This window comes from Grus americana, chromosome 1 (genome assembly GCF_028858705.1).
Source record: "Grus americana isolate bGruAme1 chromosome 1, bGruAme1.mat, whole genome shotgun sequence".
Classification (NCBI taxonomy): domain Eukaryota; kingdom Metazoa; phylum Chordata; class Aves; order Gruiformes; family Gruidae; genus Grus; species Grus americana.
In genome coordinates, this window is record NC_072852.1 from 69247616 (window position 1) to 69268600 (window position 20985).

Consider the following 20985-nt stretch of genomic DNA (forward strand, 5'->3'; position numbering starts at 1 on the left):
TGACTTCTTCATGGCTTCTACTCTGTCCTTGTCTTCATTGGCTTCTCTGTTACCCCTCTGTCCTTCCTGTAAATCTCAGAAAAATGTTGCCCTGTCCTGGCTCCCCCCAGATGCTCAAGCCAGTCTAGGCTACCAGTCTAGCCCAGCCTGGACTGGGACTGGGACGTGTTCAGGAAGGTTGAAATATGCCATGTGCTAAATGGCATACTCTAAGATCCCATTTATTTGACCTGTTTCGTTTCTGTATTGCCCTGCCTGCATTCATGTCGTGCTGTGAGAATGTGATGGCTATTATATTGCAGATATGCCCCTTTCAGTGCTGGTGTACAGGGAGCCAGCCCCTCCCTTTCAGTGTTTCTGCCTCCACTTACTGTGTTGAGGTCCCAGGTCTCCCCTAATATTTTCTCCCAAATTCTTCCAACTTTCTCCTTTCTTTGTCACAGTTGTCAGAATCCATTTCTCCATCCTTGCTGTCATTCAGACCTCAAAACCAGATCTCACCAGCAGATCTTTCCCTCCTCAGGCCCCACATGTCTAGGATGTGTCCAAATCCTATTCATTTTTCCTTCACAGCACTTCCAAATCTGCGTGTTTCTCACAGTCAGCTCTCCTGAAAATTTCCTCCTCCTCCCTGGCCTCTTCAACTCATACATCTCTTTTCAGCATCCTCCAAACACAGCCAGGAGGGTCTGCTCACACTGTTCAAGAGAGGAACAATTATGGAATTACATTTGTTTTTAGTTTGAAGAGACTCCTATCCTTGTGCCAAAGGTTTGTGCCTTTCGGGTGGAGCATTACATGCAAAAGCTTGTACTTGGCACAACTGGGGGGGCTGAAGCCGTGGAGTGTGTGGTGGGCTGAAGGACATCCTAAAGCTAAATTGCTGTAGGGAGCTCCCGTGCACAGCTTCCCGCCTCTGCCCCCCGACAGAGATCCCACTCCGTAGTGGTGCTCTATCAGCTGCTTGTGTGGCTACACAACGCTTGGAGAATGGGACCTGGTGCAAGGGATGAGCAGCAGGGGGAGCAGGAAAGATAATCATTCTGTAACATTTTTTTCCCCAAATCAGTTACCAATTCTGTTTGGAAAACAAAATTAATTATCCTTGTTCTGAAAGAACCCATCTGTCTAGATGGCACAGTGCAGCCCTCAGAAGATGCTGGCTGGGGTCCTGGGGAGCCAAGTAGTCACAGCAGCTTTCCTGGCTCCTCCTGCCATCACCCTGTCTAGCCCAGCTGGTCAGTCTGTCTTCAACATGGTGTGCAGCCCCCACCAGGCTCCATTCAAGCCTTTCATCTTTCAGTATTTCTTATGCTGAGACCTTCAGTAAGGCTGACTTATGTGACGGCTTTGAAATGGAAAAAAAATAATCCTCTGACAGAGACAAGGAAGTGGATCCTCAGCTCATTTCCACATGTGAATTAAGTTGGGCTTGAGTTCAGTCCTGCCTGGGTGAGCAGGTGCCACAGGAGCTCAGTCTGACACCAATCAATTTGTCACAGTCCCCTCTCCCCATGATGGGTACAGGTAACCCCAGCAGGGCCCTTCAGTGCCTGGGACTCACATTCCAGGTCAGGTTCCTCTCCAGTGAGAAAACGGATCACAGCCTCCAGCTGGCTGAGCTTCCGGTGGTCCGGGTCAATGTCAGTGATGCAGTAAATCCTGGTGGGGAGGGGAGAAGAAGCCAGCAAGGGCAAAGAGAAACCACAGTCAAGGAAATGCTCCTGGAAAATAATAACTGCAAACAAAAATTCAGCGAGAAAGCTTGGGCTGCAAAGATTTTGCTGCTGCTGCATGCCATGCCCACTCAAAATTGAGCAATGTAGCTGTAAGTCAAACCCTACCAATAAACCAAACACCAATTAATCCAACTGCTGCACTTAGTAGGGCTGCTGTTATGTTCTCCAGCATAAGCTCACAATGCAACACACCAGTCCCAAATCCTTCCAGCAGTTATCTGTATTATATGTTGTGTAAAAGATGTGTACCTGTGTCTAAATAAACAGTAACAACGTGATGGAGAGACCTGAAAAGCAGAGGGTCATGTGCAATGTGAGTAAGACCAGGCTGGGAGCAGAAAAAGCAAGAGGCAGAGAAACAAAGTGTGAGATGAGGAATCATCTTGCAGTGTGATATGGTGGCAACAAAAGCTGTCCCAAAGGGACACAGCTGCAGGAGCCTTAGGACACAATTTGGGGAGAAGAGGGAGAATGTATTACAAATGCTCTGTATTATAAAAATAACCAGTCTTCTAATCCTGCTTCCAATTTTGACCGCTTCATTGTCAGGAGAAGGGAGAGGAAGGGGTTATAAGAGAGATTTACAACTCATAAAGGGGCTGAAAGGAGTGATTTATGAGAGAAGTCTAAGAGAAATGAATATGTAAAGTGTGGTAAGCTGATACGCCAAGTTAGGAGTAGAAGCAGGAGAAGTCACTGCTTGTGTCTCAAATGCGCTGCCTATGAAACTTGACAGTGTAATGAGAGGTGTGAAGGGCTGCAGGGCTTCTTGAATATAGTTATTTTGGCTTTGATACAGGCTGGGTTCATGTGCCTGAGTGTAACTGAATGTTGGGTTCATGAAAATCCCAAACCTCACAGCAATAAATGGAAAGTGCCATGCTTCACCTTGTTTCACATCCAAACCAAGCAAAACCATAAATTATGTTTGCTATTGAAACAGGGGTCATAAATCACCTCCACGTTCACTAGAAATTAGGTCTAGGCTCAGTTCAGAAGAATGCCAACCAAAAATAAGCTAGGATTTAAAAAAGCATTTCAATCTCTTGCCAAGCTTGCAACAAAATTTCGTGACAGGTCTGACATACTGTAGGTTTTATAGCACAATTCTGAGCAACATGAGGAGGAACAAAATGAGTCTGAGCACAGAAGACTAAGGATAAATCTCATGAGATGTTTCTTAGCAGAGGGATATGCTAGGCCTTGGTGAGATCTCCCAAGGAAGAGGTGGAACTGAACTGACTGGAGACAATCTGGTCTTTGCAGGTACAGCCCCTGAACAGCACTGCTTTTTCTGTAGGCCACAGAGGGCGGTGAACTCAAGCCAAATCGCTGGGAACTTTGCCAAAATCTCATGACAAAGTCCTATGTCACTGACAGGATTTCCTCCACTTACCATTCATTTGCTAAAGACAAGTCTGGCTGGAGCAGGTCGTGCAAACCTGAAACCAGACAATACACAGAGTATTTAGTTAGGTAGCAGACAGGCTGATAGAGGCTGTGAAGGAGAAGCGAAGCAGTGAAGTTCAAAGTAGCTGCCTTGTCCCTTACAACAGTGTGGCTGTTTCAGATTAACCTACCTTCTTCCACTGAAGTGTTCCCCAGCAGAATGTACTCCCCGTGTCCCCTGGACAGCACAACACCCAGGCTGCAGGCAGGAAGGCAAATAGAGGGCTTGTAAGCAAGGAGAGGTGTAATCCCTAAACATGACACTGCGTTCCCTGCAATTACAACCCTTAAAGACATTAACTCCCTCCACAGCTATTAAAGAAAAGAACATCATCAAAAGAGGATTAAGTGAGATCCGATTTCAGCACAAGAGTCTGAGGAACCTATCTGTAGAGCTATGAGGCATTTTTGGTGACAATTTTTTTGGCCAACATTGTAGGTGCAGGTCAGCAATAACATTTCTCAAATCTGTACCAATTTCAAACCACTTCAGCTGGGGAACAAACACAAAATAAATTTGTGCTTGATTTCTTCTGTGATGTTTTATAATTTTCAGTTTATAGCAATGTTTTGTTTAGAGCCATACACCAGAAAATAAAACATATTCAGTGGAACTGAAAATTGAAGATGTCTCATTTCTCTGAAATGAAACAACATCCTTCACCTAAGGTATAGCTTTTAGACTCTGAACTTCAGATAAATCATAATATTCCTTTTGAGTTGACCCCAAACAGTATTTTAATGGCTACAGGAACAAAGAACTCAGTTATTCACACTGCTCTACTCATGAGTCATAGTGAGTTTCATAAAGAAAGGGGACCAATTTACTGTCCCTGATGGCAGACTTCTGATACACCATATCGGTGTCACGTGAGTCCTTGCTCACCTGAAGGGTGTGCCACTGATGTCCGTGAAGAAATAATCATTGGTGAGGAAGAGAACTCGTTTCTGGAATAAGAGCATGAATAAGAAAGTGAGAGACCATCTGACAGACCAAGAGCATAGTGATGATGGGGTCCTGGGATATACGTCCCCAAGGCTCAGCAAAAGCAGTTGATCATTACCAACACTTCACACCCTGCTAGGGCTGGCTGGAGGCAGGGATGAATGTGCAGTATTCAGCATATTCAGCAACTTGTGACTTTCAGGATCCAGGCAGCCACTCTGTCTTTCCATCTAGGGCTTCAGTTAAACCTTTCTTTGCTCTAGGGCTCCTGCACAGGCTGCAGGAAGGGGCGGGGGAAAGCTGCCCCCTCTCTCGCACCCTCCAAGCCAAAGCGCTGGGGCCCTGCCGCTCTTTTGCTGTGTAGAGCAACCTTGATGGCTTTGCACATCATCATCATCATCCCAAGCAGGAGGGGGGGGCTCAGTGGGGCAGGTAGGAAGGGGAGGTGGGGTTGGAGGAGAGACAGGATGGCAAACCTACTGTGGGTTGGCAGCCGGGTGTAAGTCTCCCCACTCCTGTGGGAAATGCTGAGATTGCTGACATTTGCTTTCATGCCAAACTGGGACAAAACATTAACATATTCTAATTTTGTTAAAAAACATCAGTAAAAGAAACAATTTACATTTTCAAATTAAACAAAAGTGCTGATTCAAATCCAAGCCGTTTTGATTCACATGAAAATATTTTTTTCAGACTGACATTTCAACTGAAGACATTTCAGGTTATTGAAAGCTGCTTCAGAACCTCAGCTCTTTGCCAGACTGGCCTTTTCCTGTAGGAAAGTGTTGATTTCAGTGGAACTCTTTTCCAAAGGAGAAGAAGTTTTTGGAAAATTTCTATCTGACCCTTATGCCAATATATGAACCCTAATATATTTAAAATCCCAGCCCCGGTCTGAAAATGAGGTGAGAGGATGTGTGTGGGAGACAGGGAATGAGCACAGAAAACTCAGTGTTCCCCAGGGAAAGTCACGCCTGCTCTAACCTGCTCAAGCCGTGCAGCAGTAGAAGCGGAGCGAGGCACAAAGGGTGAGCCAGCGCCAGTGCCACATTGCACCCCGAGTTTGTGCACACAGCAGATGGGCTGATGGGGCTGGGGGCTGTTGTTAGGTGAGGAGGAGGTGGCAGACGGCTCAACCCCTTCCCTCCCCTCTCTCTCCATGCATGGCAATTATGTACTGCTGAGCAACAGGGTCCGAGTCTTTTCCTGAGCCAAGATGTTCCAAAAGTGCTGCGATACCCCCAAGGAACATGGTATGGTGTCGTTTTGGTGGCTGTGGGGAAGGTACAAGAGGTATTAAGCCTCCATTTCCTTGCCAGTCTGATCTGATGGTGGAGCAGGGAGGCATGGGGAAAAAGGAGACCTGGGCTTGTAGGCCTGCCCCTGGGGGAAAGGATGCAGTAGAAAATGGCCTGGGGCACCACTACTCTGAGACCCTTTCCTTCAGAAGGGCTTGTTTTGCTCATCCTTTCTTCCCTGACCACCCCGCACACAGTCACTTGGCGCTTGTACCTTGTGGGAGGGAGGACAACCCTCTGTTCGGGCAGGGGAGGGGATGGCTGGCCAGCCCTCCCCGAGACAGCTGGATGTCTCACCACTTATGCGTGGGAAGGAAGAGAAACAGAGGCGCCCTTGAGCCAAGCGGGGCTGAGGAGGATCAGGCAGGAGTTTGCTACATAGCGCAGAGCAAGGGAGAAGAGAAGAACACGGGCATGTTGGCACAGTGATAGGATGGCTGACTACCAGCACCTGCGGTCTGGGAACACATGTGTTTCCAGTTTTGCTATTGCCACTGTACTAGGCAGCCAGTCCTGGCTAATCTATTATCAGTGTTTGCCACAGCTCCTACCCATGTCCTTGCTCCTTTGCTTTCATAGTCACAACCCTTTGGTACCCTAGCTGCAAGCAAAGGCATTTTTGCCACTAGATCTCTCTAACAACAGCCTTATGCCTTTGGTCCTTATTTTTCCCTCCCTATCTCACTCTGCTCTCAATACCTTCCTGAGATCAACCTGGGGAATCAACGTTTATGTGGCTGACAGAATAATTTCTATCCCCTTCACTCAGCCCTTCTCTCTGCTGTCTGACTGCCTCATTCTCTTTGTTTCAGGGCTCTGTCAGCACTTTCTTTGTTTCAATGCTGCTCTGCTTCATCAGCTAACAGAGTTCAAATAGGAATTGCTAAGTTTCACTTCTGGTCCTTGCTCCATGTGTATTCTGATAATCGTAAAATTGTCACATACTCAGCTTCAGTCTCCTATTATGCTTCATCACACTTGCAGAGTTGCAGAATACAACAGGTAGTATCTCTTACCAAGGCTTCTTTTCGTGGTCTTTTTTCCCTGAGTAGGGGAGCAGAAAGATGTCCCTAAAATATTGAACTAAAAAGGTACCTTTGGATGACTCAGAAGAAATGTTATTGAGGGTGCACAGAGACAGAGAAAGAGGTTAAGCTAGCAAAATAAGTAATCGAGACTTACAAAGAATAGATCTTGCTGGAAAACCCTGATTGCTTTTCTGACAGAATAACAAAGGTAATGGATGAAGGGAATAAAGGACGTGCAATGTATCTGGGTTTATATAAAGCACTTGAAACAGCTTCTCATGAAATTTTATTCTAAAGAATCAGTTAAAGTGGGCTTAAATGAGACGTGGAGTGAGAACCAGCTGCAGTACTGTAAACAGAAAGAAACAGTAAACAACAAGGCATTGAGGAAAAAAGAGAGAGGAACAGACAGGCTCTCTCTTAGGAGCCTTAATGTACAGTGATCTGTAAGACAAAATAAAGCAACATTTCTCTGCATACTGAGAAAAAGTCCCAACAGCCCTAAAAATTAGAAAGACTGGACAAAAAGGAGTGGGATTCATGTGGAAAAATGGCAACTGGAAAAAAATAGCTAAGAAATACGGAAACCAAGGCAGCTGTTCTGGTGTAGCTGTGGGAAGAAGAAAAAATTGAAGGGACAGCAGAAAGGAGATTTGGGGCTCCCTGTTCAGAAATATCCTATTGCAGAGAATAGATGTTCTCTACAGAGCAACAGGAACACAATACTCAAATAATTCAGTAAAGCCCTGGTACTTGCGTACTAGAAATGATACAAGAGACAAAAGGAACAAAAATAATTGCTGCACTGCTTGGACTGAAAAGTGTGCAGGTATTTCAAATGCAGATTTTGGCAATGCCTGAGAGGGGAAGGGCAAAGCCGGTGACAGGTACCTGGTAGTTGCAAACACCAAGAGTAGAGAAAGAGAATTTAGTTACAGGATGCAGCAGTACAACCATTCAGAGGAAACTGAGTGGTGTCTTCATTAGGAAATGGCATAATTTCAGCAGTGGCTGTGAGCAGTTGGTTTATGGAATTGGTGGTGACTGTAGCTTAGCATGGGAGCAGTTCAGCCAGCCTGATCGCTGAAAAAAAAATGCTTGCTATAAAAGATGGAAAATTTTCCTGAAATATGGAAGACTTCTGGGCAGTGTAACTTGCAGGACTCTGGAATACTTCCTAACAGGAAATGATGAAAGCCAAAATCTTTAGGAGAGTTAAATAAACCTGAATGAAAAAGTACCAGTGAACGTAAATGCACAAGACAATTTTTTACTGATTCCAAGGGACGATGTATAACCCTACATTAGAGCTGGTAGGGAATGTTCAAAAGTCTCCATTTCACAAGGACTTTTCATAAAATATCTGTAAATATTTGCACAGAAATTTAATCCTGGACCTGGATAAAGGAAATCACATTCTGTCAGAGTGAGGGACAAAGTTTTCACGAGTGTTTTTAGGTAGGGAAAGGGACTTGCAAAATAGTCTTAAAACCTCTTTCTGTCTAGGTCAGCTCAGTATAGTCTTCCCCATTCTAAACTCTTGAAGATCTCCAATTCATTTCACAGCCCTATAAACAATGAACAACATGCTTTTTTGGCTTTGCCTAGACAAAGTAGGGAGCTGTGAGGTATTTCCAATACCTTTCTAAGAGCAGAATGTCAGTAGGTATAAAGAGCACTTCTAACGATGCTCTATTTTATGTCTTTAGCACATGTGTTATATATGTGGTGAGACAATAAAATCCTCACACTCAGAAATGCTGAGCATTAAAACCACATCCTTTGTGGTTCTTCAGCATCCATTTCCTATCCCCTCTCTTGTGCGACCTGAACAGAAGGATAATTTCTTACCCCTTTATCCACAGGAACCTTCACATCCATAGAGAGGTAGCCCGTTTCCCCATTTATCATGGCAGTTCTCAGCTGCAGAGGTGAACAAGATTAGTATTAGTGTCTCCAGGCAGGGCAGGAGAGGAATTAATAAGAGCCACTTGCCATTAACGTACAGGGGCTGGCAGAAAAGTGACTGGTTGGTGTGTCATGCCCCCCACCCCCCCAGCTCTTTCTTTCTTCTTTTAAACTGAGAACCTGTTCTCAGTGGTCAGAATCCTTGTTCAGTCGAGCTGATAAGTGACACAGAATAATGATGGCTTATGCTGAAAGCTTGTTGATATTTCTTTTTAGTGAAAGAAAGGATCTGGAAGCTATGAAATTGCCAGTCCAAGTTTCAGACTTCACCATTTGGCAGCCAGAAAGTCATTAGCATGGTGCTTTGAGAGCCTGGAAGAGGAGACACCTGAGAAACCCACTAACACCCCCAGACCGATTCCAAAGCTCTTAGACATTTTTTTAAACCGATTTATAAATTATAGGCTGTATTCAGCACCACTTCTGAGGTGCAGCAAAGCAGCTGTTTAACACAGCAAAGCAAGACTGTATGATAGCAGGGTAGGCAGTGAGAAGACCACTTTATACAGTCCAGGTTCCAAAGGCAAAATGTAATTTTCACAGTGACTCCCAGCCTCTTGCAAGAAAGAGCCAGGGAATTTTTCCACTAGTGCAGAGGCTTTGACTTTATGTCCAGCCTGCCAGAGCATATCAGCCTATTGCTTCAGCCTGGACAGAAAAAAAAGGTGGGAAGTAACTTATTCATTCACACAAATTGCTTCCTTACTTCCAGAGACAGGCCTCCATTCAGGTGCTGGCCAGTATCAACTGCATTTGCTTTACAAGGCCACAGGTCTGTTTATTATGGCTGTTTGATGTGGGTTATTTACAGACTTAGAATATAAAACTCGTGTTTCCCAAGGCCCACGTCTTGGAAATCAAAACAACACTGACTGGTACGATTACTCCTTTTTGGCTACGAGCATTTGACCTCCTGCCAGAGCCACGGCATACTCTCTATTCTGGTCTGGCAGCCTGCAGCATTTTCTATGGGTTCTGGGTTTAGTTCAGATATCGATGCTTCATCCGTATCTTCTTGACGGTTAGGCATCTCTCGTTGCCCCATAAGGTAGTGGAGAAAAATAAATCAATGGATATCTGAGATCTCCTTGGATCTCCTCAGCTCCAGCTGGTCTGGACGCAGGCTACTTGTCCTGTGCCCAGCCCAGGTGACAGTGGCTGTAGGTTGGTGCCACAATCTGGGCTCGCTGCTTTTTCTCAATAGCCTTTCTTGCATTGAGAAGTCAAGTACAGTCCTGGTGTCAGGGAGTCCCAATCCTTTTTAGGCAGGACACTTCTGGCAACAGCTGGCCCCCATTTTTTTCAACATGTAGCAAGGTTTGGACGGAGGGGTTGTCTGGTGCATGCTGAACCACTTGTTCCCGACACCCCAAAGAGCAAACTCTGCTGCTCCAGGGCAACGAGTCTGTGCCGTCCCCATCACTGGCAGTGAGTGCTGCTGACTCCTTTTCCCTGTCTGCTTGTGTAGTTTCAAACCAACACAGACTTACAGTTTACCTGAGGGGTATCACAACATCTAGGTGTTTTGCCACTCAGTTTCAGCATCCTTGCAGGCTAATTTCTTCTTCAGTGGTTCTGTCAAGTCTGGGGAAAATGTTTGGGGGACAGCGCCTAGACTGCTGGGCAGGATCCCTCGACCCTTCCCTTTTCCCTTCACACTGAGAATATCCCTGTGTTGCTTTACATGCGAGCCCAAACTTCCTTGTTGCCCAGCTGCAGTACTATTTTGCATCAATTGGTATTTTCCAGACGGTGCCATCTTCCCTCCCCTAGATTTCTTTTTAGCAGCTGGCTGTATTACACATCATTAGCACTTGGGCATATTTTTCCAGTCTGAATTTGCTGCTTATCAGTGTTGCTGAGATTATACTGCAACTGATGTTGAGTCTGTCATTGATCTAATACTGTAGCTGCAAATCTGAGTGTTGAAATGTTGGCAGCTTTCTGCTGCAGTGGGTGTATCTTGAGAGTATCTAGACTTGCTGAAGTCACACTGCAGATATCGTTCACGTCACTGAATGTCTCTGTACCCTCAGTGACTGCAACCTTTCTTTCTTCTGAAAGATGCAGTACAGGAACACAAAGTGGTTTTGTTTTTCATGCCTCTTTTAACATTTTTTTTCACTGGATAATTTTACTCTGATTGCCTATGGACAGAAACCTTACACTTTGCATCATATTAGCATTCAGGTATCAATGTTATTTGGTCAGACAGGAACCTGCTCGCTAAATAAATATGACAGCAAAGTGAAGTTCTCTCATTTCTTGGATTTTTTTTTATTTTTTTTTAAATAGCAAACTGGGTAAAGAGGAGCAGGTCTAAAAGTGGCTCCAGTTAGAGAGAAAACTACAATGGGAGCAGAGCTTCTAGAAGACACCAGCAAACCCACACAAAGCCATTGGCAACCTGCATCTTGGTGGTTCTACTGCATGTAAAGCCTCTTATTTTTGTCTCGCTTTCCACGTTTCACACCCAGTCCCCCTGTGTTTCCTTTCTCAATTTGCCACTTTTCCACTTCCCAGGTTCCTTTGGTTTGGTCCTTTGTGCTTGGCCTGCACTAGCGACAGTAGCTACTTTGATCCTCTTGCTGGGCAGTTCAGTTGTCCTACTTGTTTAAATGGATATCTATAGCACCAGATCTGTTTACCTCAGCATTCTCCCCTGTAATCCAGAAGCATGTGTCCCACAGCTAATTCTATCTTACTCCAAATTCAGTTCTTATCTTAGTAACTTAAGTATCTATTCTCTTCTAATTCTTCTGAGTAAAAGAAAACCAGCCACAGACAAACCTCTCTACCTTCTCATTATATCTGGATTCCTAGTTGTGCAATGTGCAGCTGTTAAGGTGCCTGCTGTTTCTTGTTTATCACTTTTAAATAATTTTGCTTGAAAGACAGTAGAAAAGGTATTTTCTAATCTTTTCCCTCTGGTCAGCTATTGTTTTCAGTGCCTCCACAGCTGTACAATAAGGTGGTTTCTGGAAACTTGTTTTTCTCAAGTGTCTAAGTCCCTTATCCTCTTCATCTATTATTAATAGTGACTGCAAGCTTTAGTCTCTTTTTGAATTCACTTTCTTCCTTGTTTCAGAACTCATTAGGTGAGTGGCTTCAGCTATATCTCGCATACTACACGTACGGGTAACATTAAGGGGCACCGCCACACTCCTAAGCTATCTTGGCTTTGTATTAAGGCAGCATTTGGGCCATGTACACACAGACTGGCTCCCTGGAGCACCCTCTGAAGTGCTTCCTTCCTCCTGCCAGTGCTTTCTGTTCCCGTTCCATGAGAAGGAAAAATCATACTGGGAAAGAAGACAAGCACTTTGTAGGGGAGCATCATCCTTGTCCTCTTGTAGATCACCAGCCTCTCTTAGTCAGGGCCAGTCCAGCACAGAACAAAACAGGAGTGCCTGCCTGCTCCCCTGCCCCTTCCATACAGGCACACAAAGTAATAGAAAGAAGGAGGTAAAAAAAAGACTAAAAAATTCACTTTCTGGTACTCACTATTTCATCCTGGTCTTCCCATTCCACTTCTGAGAGATCTACGCTGTTGTAGTTTGGCTTAGGCTTCAGTTTCTTTCCTTCTTTATACTGGTGTTTATTAAAACAAAAACCAAGAAACAAAAACCAACCCAAGTAAGTGGCTAGATAACTTCCTAAACTAACCCTTTAAGAATTGATATGTAATTTGAAAAATAGGGGCATCTAATTTTTTCTCTGACTAGGAAGGCATAATTTGGGTGCAGGTGCCACCTTAGTCCCATGCCATGTATTTCTTTACACAGGCTGCGTGGGGCTAGGAGGGTTCAAGTGGGAGAGGCTGATCCAGGAGCAAGGGGCAGGCAGGAACACAGGTAAACTTGCAGGTAAAGGCTACAGCCTCCTTTGTGAGCATATTCTTCTAAATAGGTCAGTACAATACACTTGACTTCAGGAAATCAGGTTTTTCCCACAGCTAAGAGCATAATGCCGTTAACACTGTAATACCAGCAGATCTTTTCTGATGGGAATTAGGCTTTGGTTCCACTGACAAAAAGGTAGGCTTTTCACCTAGGGCTAACTAATGCAAGAGAGCTATTTCCCTGCAATCTTCTGGGTGAAGGAAAAGGTGTGAAGCAGACTGAGAGAGACCAATTTTAGGTGGCAAAGCAGTGCCCTTGCCTAGCTTTGCCTTGCCCCATCCTGGAAATACGACGTGTCCCTTCTCGTCACCTAGCGAAGTAACTACCCATGCCTGTGGTCTCCCTGTGCAAAGCTGCCTTTTTGAATACAGCTGGTGTGAAGCCCTGCGGTGGCACTGGCTCTTGCCAGTAACCACGCTAACGCTTCTGGCTGCACGCAGGTGGATTTGTGCCGGCAGGCATGTGTATAAAATGTAAAATCCTTGCGTGCTTGGGTATCTGGGCAACGAGGCCGGCTGTGTGTTTGCAGACAGATGTGTGGTCTGAAGCTCCAGGTGGCACTGTGAGGGAGAAACATTGTCCTTGTGTCCTCTCCCTCAAGTCCCAGAAGGTCTTTGCAGCCTACTGGTCTCTAAATTATCTCTGAGTTGGCATGTTACTAAGATTTGTGGTATTGGACCCTGTTAGCCTCAGATTGTCAAAATGTCCAACACTACAGCTGCTGGGTAGCTATTACTGAGGTGCTACTCATGCTGAATCTTCTCATAGTAGATATGCCTGAGCGAGGGGAATTGTTTCTTCAGCCCAGCACTGAAGCCTTGCATGGACGCAGATACACGTGCATGCGCAGTACAGCAAGTACGGCCCTCGCGTGCACTCTTATGGAGACCAGACAGGCAAGCGACCTTACATGTCATGCACACATGTGTGCATGTATACATCTGTGTACGTAGAATTGATTTCTCCGGCCCTCATGCTCCTGGGTGCCTGTATATCAGAGCCTGGTAGCCTTCACAGCTCAATAAAATATGGGAAATCAGGAGCATCCCTGAAAGCCATTGTTTCCAAGTAAGCAAAGGTTCTCAAAGTCACAGCTATACGTACCAAAGGACGGAGGTCTGGGTGTGAAAGGATGTAGCCGTTGTTGGTGTTCAGAAAAGCATATCCATGGACACCCAGCTAGAGAAAGAGGCATTAGAGTAATTAGTGGTTTAGCTAGAAACACTGCTGTGTAATGGGCACCACTGATACCCTGGCACCACCAATATTCAGAAATATTTTCCTTTTAAAGGTATTGACCAGCAGAAAATAGGGTCCATCCCAAACCATTTATCTCCAGATCGCTGGCTGCTCTGTTCGAGCAGGCTGACTACGCTTGGGTGCACAACAGGATGGGCAGGTAGTTGATTTGTGTACACATTCAGAAAAAAGAGGCCCTCCTAGAGTCTGATTGTCCTCATGGACAATTACCACCCAGAGGCAGAATAAGCTCTCCAAAGCAGGCACAGCAGTGCTGCATATAAAATGGGCAATGACGGGGAATGTCATAAACAGTACAGAAGCCGTGGTGACAGGTCTCTATGCCCATCGCTACGTATGCTCAGTGGTGAATGAACGAGTGAGTATGAATCTCACAGATGGCTTCCCTGGAAACCCGGTTGGTCTTCAGAGGAGCTCTGCATTATGTTTCAGTGTTGGCAAGACCAGACCTAGCCTAGGCCAATTGTACAAGCCTGTAGTCTTAAAATGCTTTTTAAGGAATAGCATAATCTAACCAGAGCAGACACTGGCTGACCTGATCTGCAAGAGATTTCCGAGAGAGCAATTACTCAGATCAAGCCCATATATAATACAAATTCCAGCTAAACCTTGAGTTGCTAAAAACCCACTGATAGCTTGTGCTTGCCAAAACAAGAGGTGTCTCAAGGAAAACAAGAATGGCTAAGGTTTCTATCTTCAAAAAAAATGTTGCAACTTTATATTCCTATAGAGACAATCCTGGAGGGATAACAATAGGGATGTGGGGAGGTAAGTAATTTACAATCTGTCTGTGCCTTTTTGGAGGGAATGAATTCTGTATTTCACACATCCCAGATCAAAAGTTTGGACTCTCTCTACGTGAAACAGTTTTTTGCAAAGCACACTGAGCTCAGCTCAGCATGGCAAGAATGAATCCAAGACATTGGATCAGGACTACAGCAAACTTCCTTGTGGCCTATTAAAGCTGAAATTTCCCAGCCCAGTAAGCGCAATCGTAAATGTATGAGCTCTCAAGGGCTGTAACTCTGGAACTGGTCCTTTGTAAACCATATGCCAGGGGTTTCAAGTTGAGGATCCTAGGTTTCCAAACTGGTCTGGAGTTGGAATAGCTTCATAGAAGTTGTGTCTTGCCTCTGGTGTAAAGAAATCCTTCAAATAATTTTCCCTCCTTCCCTGGCACTGCTTGGAGGAAAGAACAGTGTGCCTCCTTGGCCCAGAAGAAAGATTATTGTGACACATGGCCTTTGAGTGACATGGAGGGAGGAAGATGAAAAGGTATTAGTCTTATAGAGAAAATAAATGTGTATAAAAATTGAAGCTCCTAGACAAGGTTCCGCCAGACCCAAGCCAGCTAGCTTTTACATGCTGAGTGCATGCACCCTGACACTCATAGTTCCTGGGTTGCCTGAAGGATCATTTCCTCCAGCTGCATGTGAATGGTCTGCCCTGCATCCATGTCTGGAAGCACCACACAAATTCATAGCTTCTGACAGCACTTTCGGTGCTGTGAGGCTTCAGCAATCAGATTTTGGACAATTATGTAACTGCTAGTAGTTGTCTGATAGTTATTTAAGAGAAATTGAAAACTTGAAATGATCATAGAATTATAGAATCACAGAATGGTTTGGGTTGGAAGGGACCTCAAAGATCATCTAGTTCCAACCCCCCCTGCTGCGGGCAGGGACACCCTGCACTAGACTACGTTGCCCAAAGCCCCATCCAACCTGGCCTTGAACGCTTCCAGGGATGGGGCCTCCACAACCTCTCTGGGCAACCTGTTCCAGTAATCCAGTAAATGATGGCTCAAGTTGCCTGATGTCATTATGATCCTCAGATTTGCTTGCTGTCTGCTAGTGTGTAGACTGATTGAGCAAAAGGTCACTGCACAGAATTTACAGCAGAAACCAAACTAAACAGTGCATCTTGGAGGGGTGTGTGTGTTTCCCATAGATGAACATTTTTTTTAGATATATTGAACATAGAGCTAATGAAAAGTTGTTGGACTAACAATTCTGGCGGGGAAATACTTTATCTAGGTGTAGCACAAGCAAGTGAGAGCCAACTTCCTGTACACTGTCCTGCCAAGAAATCTTCATGCTGGTCTGGAGAAAGGAACCTTTAGACATAACAGAAAAGTTGACTCTCTGTGGTCCGTTCAGTCCTCGGTTTTTCTGCTGAGAATATTGACAATGAAACTATTTATTTTTTTGCCAGCTAGCATGGCAGCTTTTGTCCACTGGGAACTAGATATAAAACTTTAATTCTTCTGAGATAGGCTGTCAGATCCATATAATTTCTGAGGGATCTAAGTTGGTAACCATCAAGATGCAAAGGCTGCATGACCTGTTGCCAGCCTACTGGATCATCCAGTCCTTGTGTTTCTCAAGCAGCCTAATTGCTTACAGCAGTGCATGATTTCCCATGTGCTATGCAGAAACCACACATCACCACATCCACCATCTCTTGCTTTACACTCATAGTTGTTCCTACAGGCAGAGGAATGATGTTTCAGTCATGCCCATGGAAGAACGACTAGTGACTTTGCTGTGCAAAATAACTAATTACATTATCTCAGTCTTACCTTGTACCGTGGAGCAAGTTTTAGTAACTCCCTCAGTGGTACATCAGAGCCCACCACACCAAGGAGAATGCCATGAGATCGCTTAAAAAAAAAGGAGAATTCATTTTCAGAAGCAAAACTTTGGTAGCTTTCTACCTGAATACACATTATTTTGGTTGTTTAATAAAGATCTGGGGAGCACGATGGAAAAAATGACACACAGGCTTCCACTGCCGCGCTGTGCTTATACAGGTTAAGGCCAGCCTCAGGTGGAGAAGGCAGACAGTTGTCTGTAGGACCTGGATGAAGTTTATCCCTTGTACAGCAATGGTAAGGTACTGTCCGCTGTTTTAAAAGGATGCTGAGAAACTAGAAAAGGTATGGAAAAGAGTGTCTAAAGGGTTTAAAAAACCAAAGGAAATGCCCTTATCAAAGACATCTAAATTGTTCAACCTTTTTATCTTACCAAAAGATAGACAGGTTTGACTTTATTGCAGTGTAGAAGATGCTTCCCAGGTGAAGATACCAAAGGGTATAGGCTTTTTAATCTAGCAGAGAAAGCCATTATGACAGGAAGGTGAGGCCAGACAAATTGAAAGTGGAATTTAGACACGAGTTTTTAACAGAGAGTGAGAAACCACAATGGAGAGCTCAGGGCTGGATGCCTTTCGTCAATGACCCTTTTGCCAAACACAGGTTATTGGGCTCATGAAGGACCGTCTATATGACATGTAAAAGTCTGCAATAAAATGCACAGACTAGACAAGGTAATGATCTCTTCCAGCCTGAAACTTTATGGGTCTGTGAATTAGGCTTGGTTTGAAAAGGGAAGGGATAAAACAGGGAGAAGTGTCGTATTTAAGGGGTATTTTTAAGAAATAGTATTCAGAGGAAATGACAGACTATCATTTTGACAGATAAATTATCAGCCGCATGTTCTGCCAGAGGTCTACCGCAGTTCCTTATGACCGGCTCTTCTTTCAGAGACCCATTGGCTTTAAAACCCTGCAAAGGTCCGCTGCATCCTTTCACCTCTGCTGGCTGGAAGGAGAGCAAAGCCTGCGTTGCACTCACCGTCTCGTTCTTTTTGCTGAAGACTGGCATAGCCACTGTTGTCATGAGCAACAGACTTTGAGCCTGAGATGCAAAGAGCTGCCACAGAACAACGAGCAATGTGTTAGCAAATGTAATACCACAGAAGATAACCCGAACAAAAGGCACTGGAATTCCCAAGGACCCCAGATGTTGATTACAATTAGCCACCTCCTTGCCTCCCACACCCCTCTAAAAACAGATGGCAGCACTTTTCAACACTCTGTATCCAAGAGGATCGTAGGATGGATGCTTGCTCGTGTGGGGTGATGAGGATGGGATGAAAGCCAGTGAAATGTGTTGAAGCAGGAGACATTAAAGAGCTGTTTTAATGAAGATACAGAAACCTGTAGAAGTGGTGGCACAATTTATACCCACCACGCATTGGGAACGTAGACATGAGCACTTATGCAACAAGTGTAAAAACCACCAACACAAAAAGCACAGAATAGAGAAAAGCAACACAAATATGAGCAAAATCACAAACAAGATATCATCTATACTGCAAACAGATGAATACCACGAATGAGAAACACCACAGGCAAATATTTAAAGGCACAAATACACACAGAGCCTGCTTATATATACTTGTTACTCAAGCATCTAAGCTTAGGAAAAACAGAGACAAAATCATGATCCAAACAGATACAACATGGTGAGCTATCTCTACAGGGGATACAGTACATGCACGCGTAATGGGGTAACAGGCTGCCAGTACTGCAGAAGACAGATGTTCTGAAAACACGCAAGAAAGGACGTAAAACAGGCAAGACACATGCAAAGGAGCCTCCCACACATGCCTAGCTATAACAAGGACCTAATCCCTTGATGCCAGTACTCTCTCCTTTCCACCTCTCATTTGGTCAAGTAAGTAGCAAGGCAAGAAATGACCTTCTGTCTCCATTACTGTACACACTAGAAGCCAGTCAATAATCTATGCAGTTGCTTGATGGAGATTTGAGCCTGGTATCTTGAGTTACTGGTCTGGATGACTCTTTGTGGAAAATTGCCATTCACAGGAACACTCACACTAACACACAGCAAATAAACTTCTCCGGCACTCACTGGACATATGGAAAAAGAGATCCGGTGAACTAAGCTACTGCACAACACAGACACCCCTACCTACTCTGAACCAACAGCACAGCTCTCCAGTACATCCAGCAGCCCCCCACCCCCCAGATGTACAGGCCAGCTGTGGCTGTGAGTGCTGGCACTGACACACCAACTGGCACAAGGGAAACAGCACGCTCACAAAACACAGGGGTGCAGTTACCTCCTCAGACTGTGGCAGCTAGTGAGAGACATGGATGAACAGATGAATGAATACATGAACGGAGGGATGAATCAAAGATGAATCAAAGGTTGAATCAAAAGTTGGGGTGGGGGAAGTGAATGGCAAGCTGAGCCAAGGGGTGAGAAAAGAGATGCAGCAAGAAGAGCAGTGAACAAATCCCCGTGGCTGCCTTGGGAAGTGTGACACCATACACCAGTGCCAGGGACGGCATGCCTGCTGTTAGAATAAACTTCCTGGGTAGTTAGTAGCATTTCTGGAGATTTTGCTTAGTACATTCAAGTACCATGTCCCCAGCTCTCACTTGGCACAGCTCCTGCAGCAGAAGACATCCCCACATCACCCTCACAGATCTAGCGTGCCACAGCTGCAGCCTCAATGGTCAGCCACAGCGCAGAGGTGGGGGACAGTCCCATCCCACAAAAGCATAACACCTATGCACCATGATGGTGCGAGCCTGGCTGCCTTGGAGGTATTTCTTGGGGTTTGTGTAGTCTTGACTGAGCACAGCATCAAGCAATGCCACGTGTGACCTGGGCTTCCATGTTCCCTGCTACAAAGCTAAGCTCAGTACCTCTAGTTTGACTCCAATACACAGAGACTTCAGGTGTCTCACTGTGGATCTTAAACCTGAAAGCTGTGGGTTGTCCCCAGCTCCTTCAGGGCTGTGGCAGACACCATAAAGCTGCTGCTGGCCAGACTGGAGTCAGTAACTTCAGTCCCACATTGGGACTGTGTACAGAAACATTCTCAATGTTTCTAGAAAATTTTTCACCTCAGATAATATAAACAGTCCTGAGACCTGAGGTTTGTTTCTGGAAGAGGGGAATCAGGAAGAGGTCAGCTCTAGCTGTCAAAATTATGCAGACACTTCTCTGTGGTGAAGAATCCAGTGTAGGAAATAACCCTATGTCTCCCTGAAAGCACAGAGTGCCCCAAAAGAACTGTAACTTTCTCTTTCTGCAATGTAAAAAGGGATGGAGATGGAGATTGAGGAAAGTCTTCTGTTTGGGAAAGTGCAGGGGAAGGCTCCTTCAGTGGTGGTCTACTCCTTTGTCCTTCCCTTCACTGCCTTGGCAACACAACACTGCAGTAGCACCTGCTTATGGTCCAAATGTCTCAAGTCTTCCCATAGGGCAGGCCCAAGATGAAGCAAGGGGCATCGGAAGTCCTGACCACCTGGTCCTTTGCTTCCCTCCCAGAAAGTCCGATATGTCCTTTACCCACAGGGCTGAGCACAGGGCCGCTGCGGTGCCCAAGGAATGAAAGACTGAACCTGCTTCCCAAACTCAGATCTGTATCTCTGAGTGGCAAGCAGTCTGTGGTTAGCTACTGGGCTAGAGGAAATAAATCTCTGTGACCCGTATCCTGAGCTGTAAATAATCTTTCCTGTGAATAATCCTTTAGGAGGTAACCTGCTTTCACAGAAGCACTACTTAAGTCATGCTGTGCCTGTGTGATTAGTCCTGGGCTCCTGGGTCACTGCAGATTCAGACCTGAGTCTGCATACACATCTCAACTCCAGGAGTGAGCAGAAAAGAAATATTGTCTGTCTCAGCAGACCCAGAGACCAGTAATTTCTATCAATCAACCAACTCTTGGTTTTACATAAATTTCAAGACTTTATTTAGATTCTGATACACATAAGATACTTAGATGGGAAGCTGGGACAAGTTATATACCTAACATAGGTGGGTGTCTAACACCTTTGCCAGTTTGGCCCATAGGCCCTACTGTTTGCTGAGTAAAGACTTGTGCTGTAGGTCCTTACCGCACTGTCCATGTAGGCTTCAGTCCAAATAATGTCATGGTCATGGTTGATGACCATGGGACGGCTGAGCACATGCAGGTACTCCATCACGTTCTCCTGGACATCTGCCAGCGTGGAGATCTGAGTGTAGTAGCCTTCATAGAGAAACAGAGATGTGAGTCACTCTGCTAACGTGACTTCCGTATTTTTAAATGAGTGTCTGTGCAAAGCTAGAAATCTAGATGTCAAAGACTATATCTATCCAGACAGTTTATCTGCTCTTTACAAAAAGTGCCTTGACATGCCTTGTATCCACAAGCTTCTGTGGACACACATTTCTGTGCAAATCTAGAGTTTCAAGGCACTGGCTCTGTTGTTCTCAAAATACTGGACCAATGCTCAAGACCAGAGTCTTGATATAACTAGAATCATACCAAACCGATATAAAGAGCTGCTTTGGCAAAACTGTCTAATAATCAGGCTGCTTTTGGTCCTGAAGGCCAAACATACGCAAAGTGTTCCACCAGGCTACCCGCGTACCCTGCCCAATTTTATATTAAGCCCAAACTCCCAACTTCTCTTCCAGATTTTTCCCAGCACTATACTCTTCAGTATGCCTAGCTTTACATCCAAGGATGGTGACCACTTCTATCTACCCATTGGAAACAGAACATAAAAGTGCAAGTTACCTATTTCCAG

At 45.0% G+C, this 20985-nt stretch overlaps 1 protein-coding gene across 1 annotated transcript in view; it reads right to left on the reverse strand.

The window, feature by feature from the left end:
• The window catches only part of CACNA2D4 (calcium voltage-gated channel auxiliary subunit alpha2delta 4), a 130958-nt gene that overhangs the window by 74761 nt on the left and 35212 nt on the right, over positions 1-20985 (reverse strand). Inside the window, 11 exon segments of the mRNA XM_054816835.1 lie at positions 1565-1662; positions 3136-3181; positions 3320-3387; positions 4075-4136; positions 8312-8383; positions 11933-12019; positions 13435-13509; positions 16172-16252; positions 17225-17302; positions 18519-18536; positions 20308-20441. Coding sequence (XP_054672810.1) covers positions 1565-1662; positions 3136-3181; positions 3320-3387; positions 4075-4136; positions 8312-8383; positions 11933-12019; positions 13435-13509; positions 16172-16252; positions 17225-17302; positions 18519-18536; positions 20308-20441 — 819 coding nt within the window.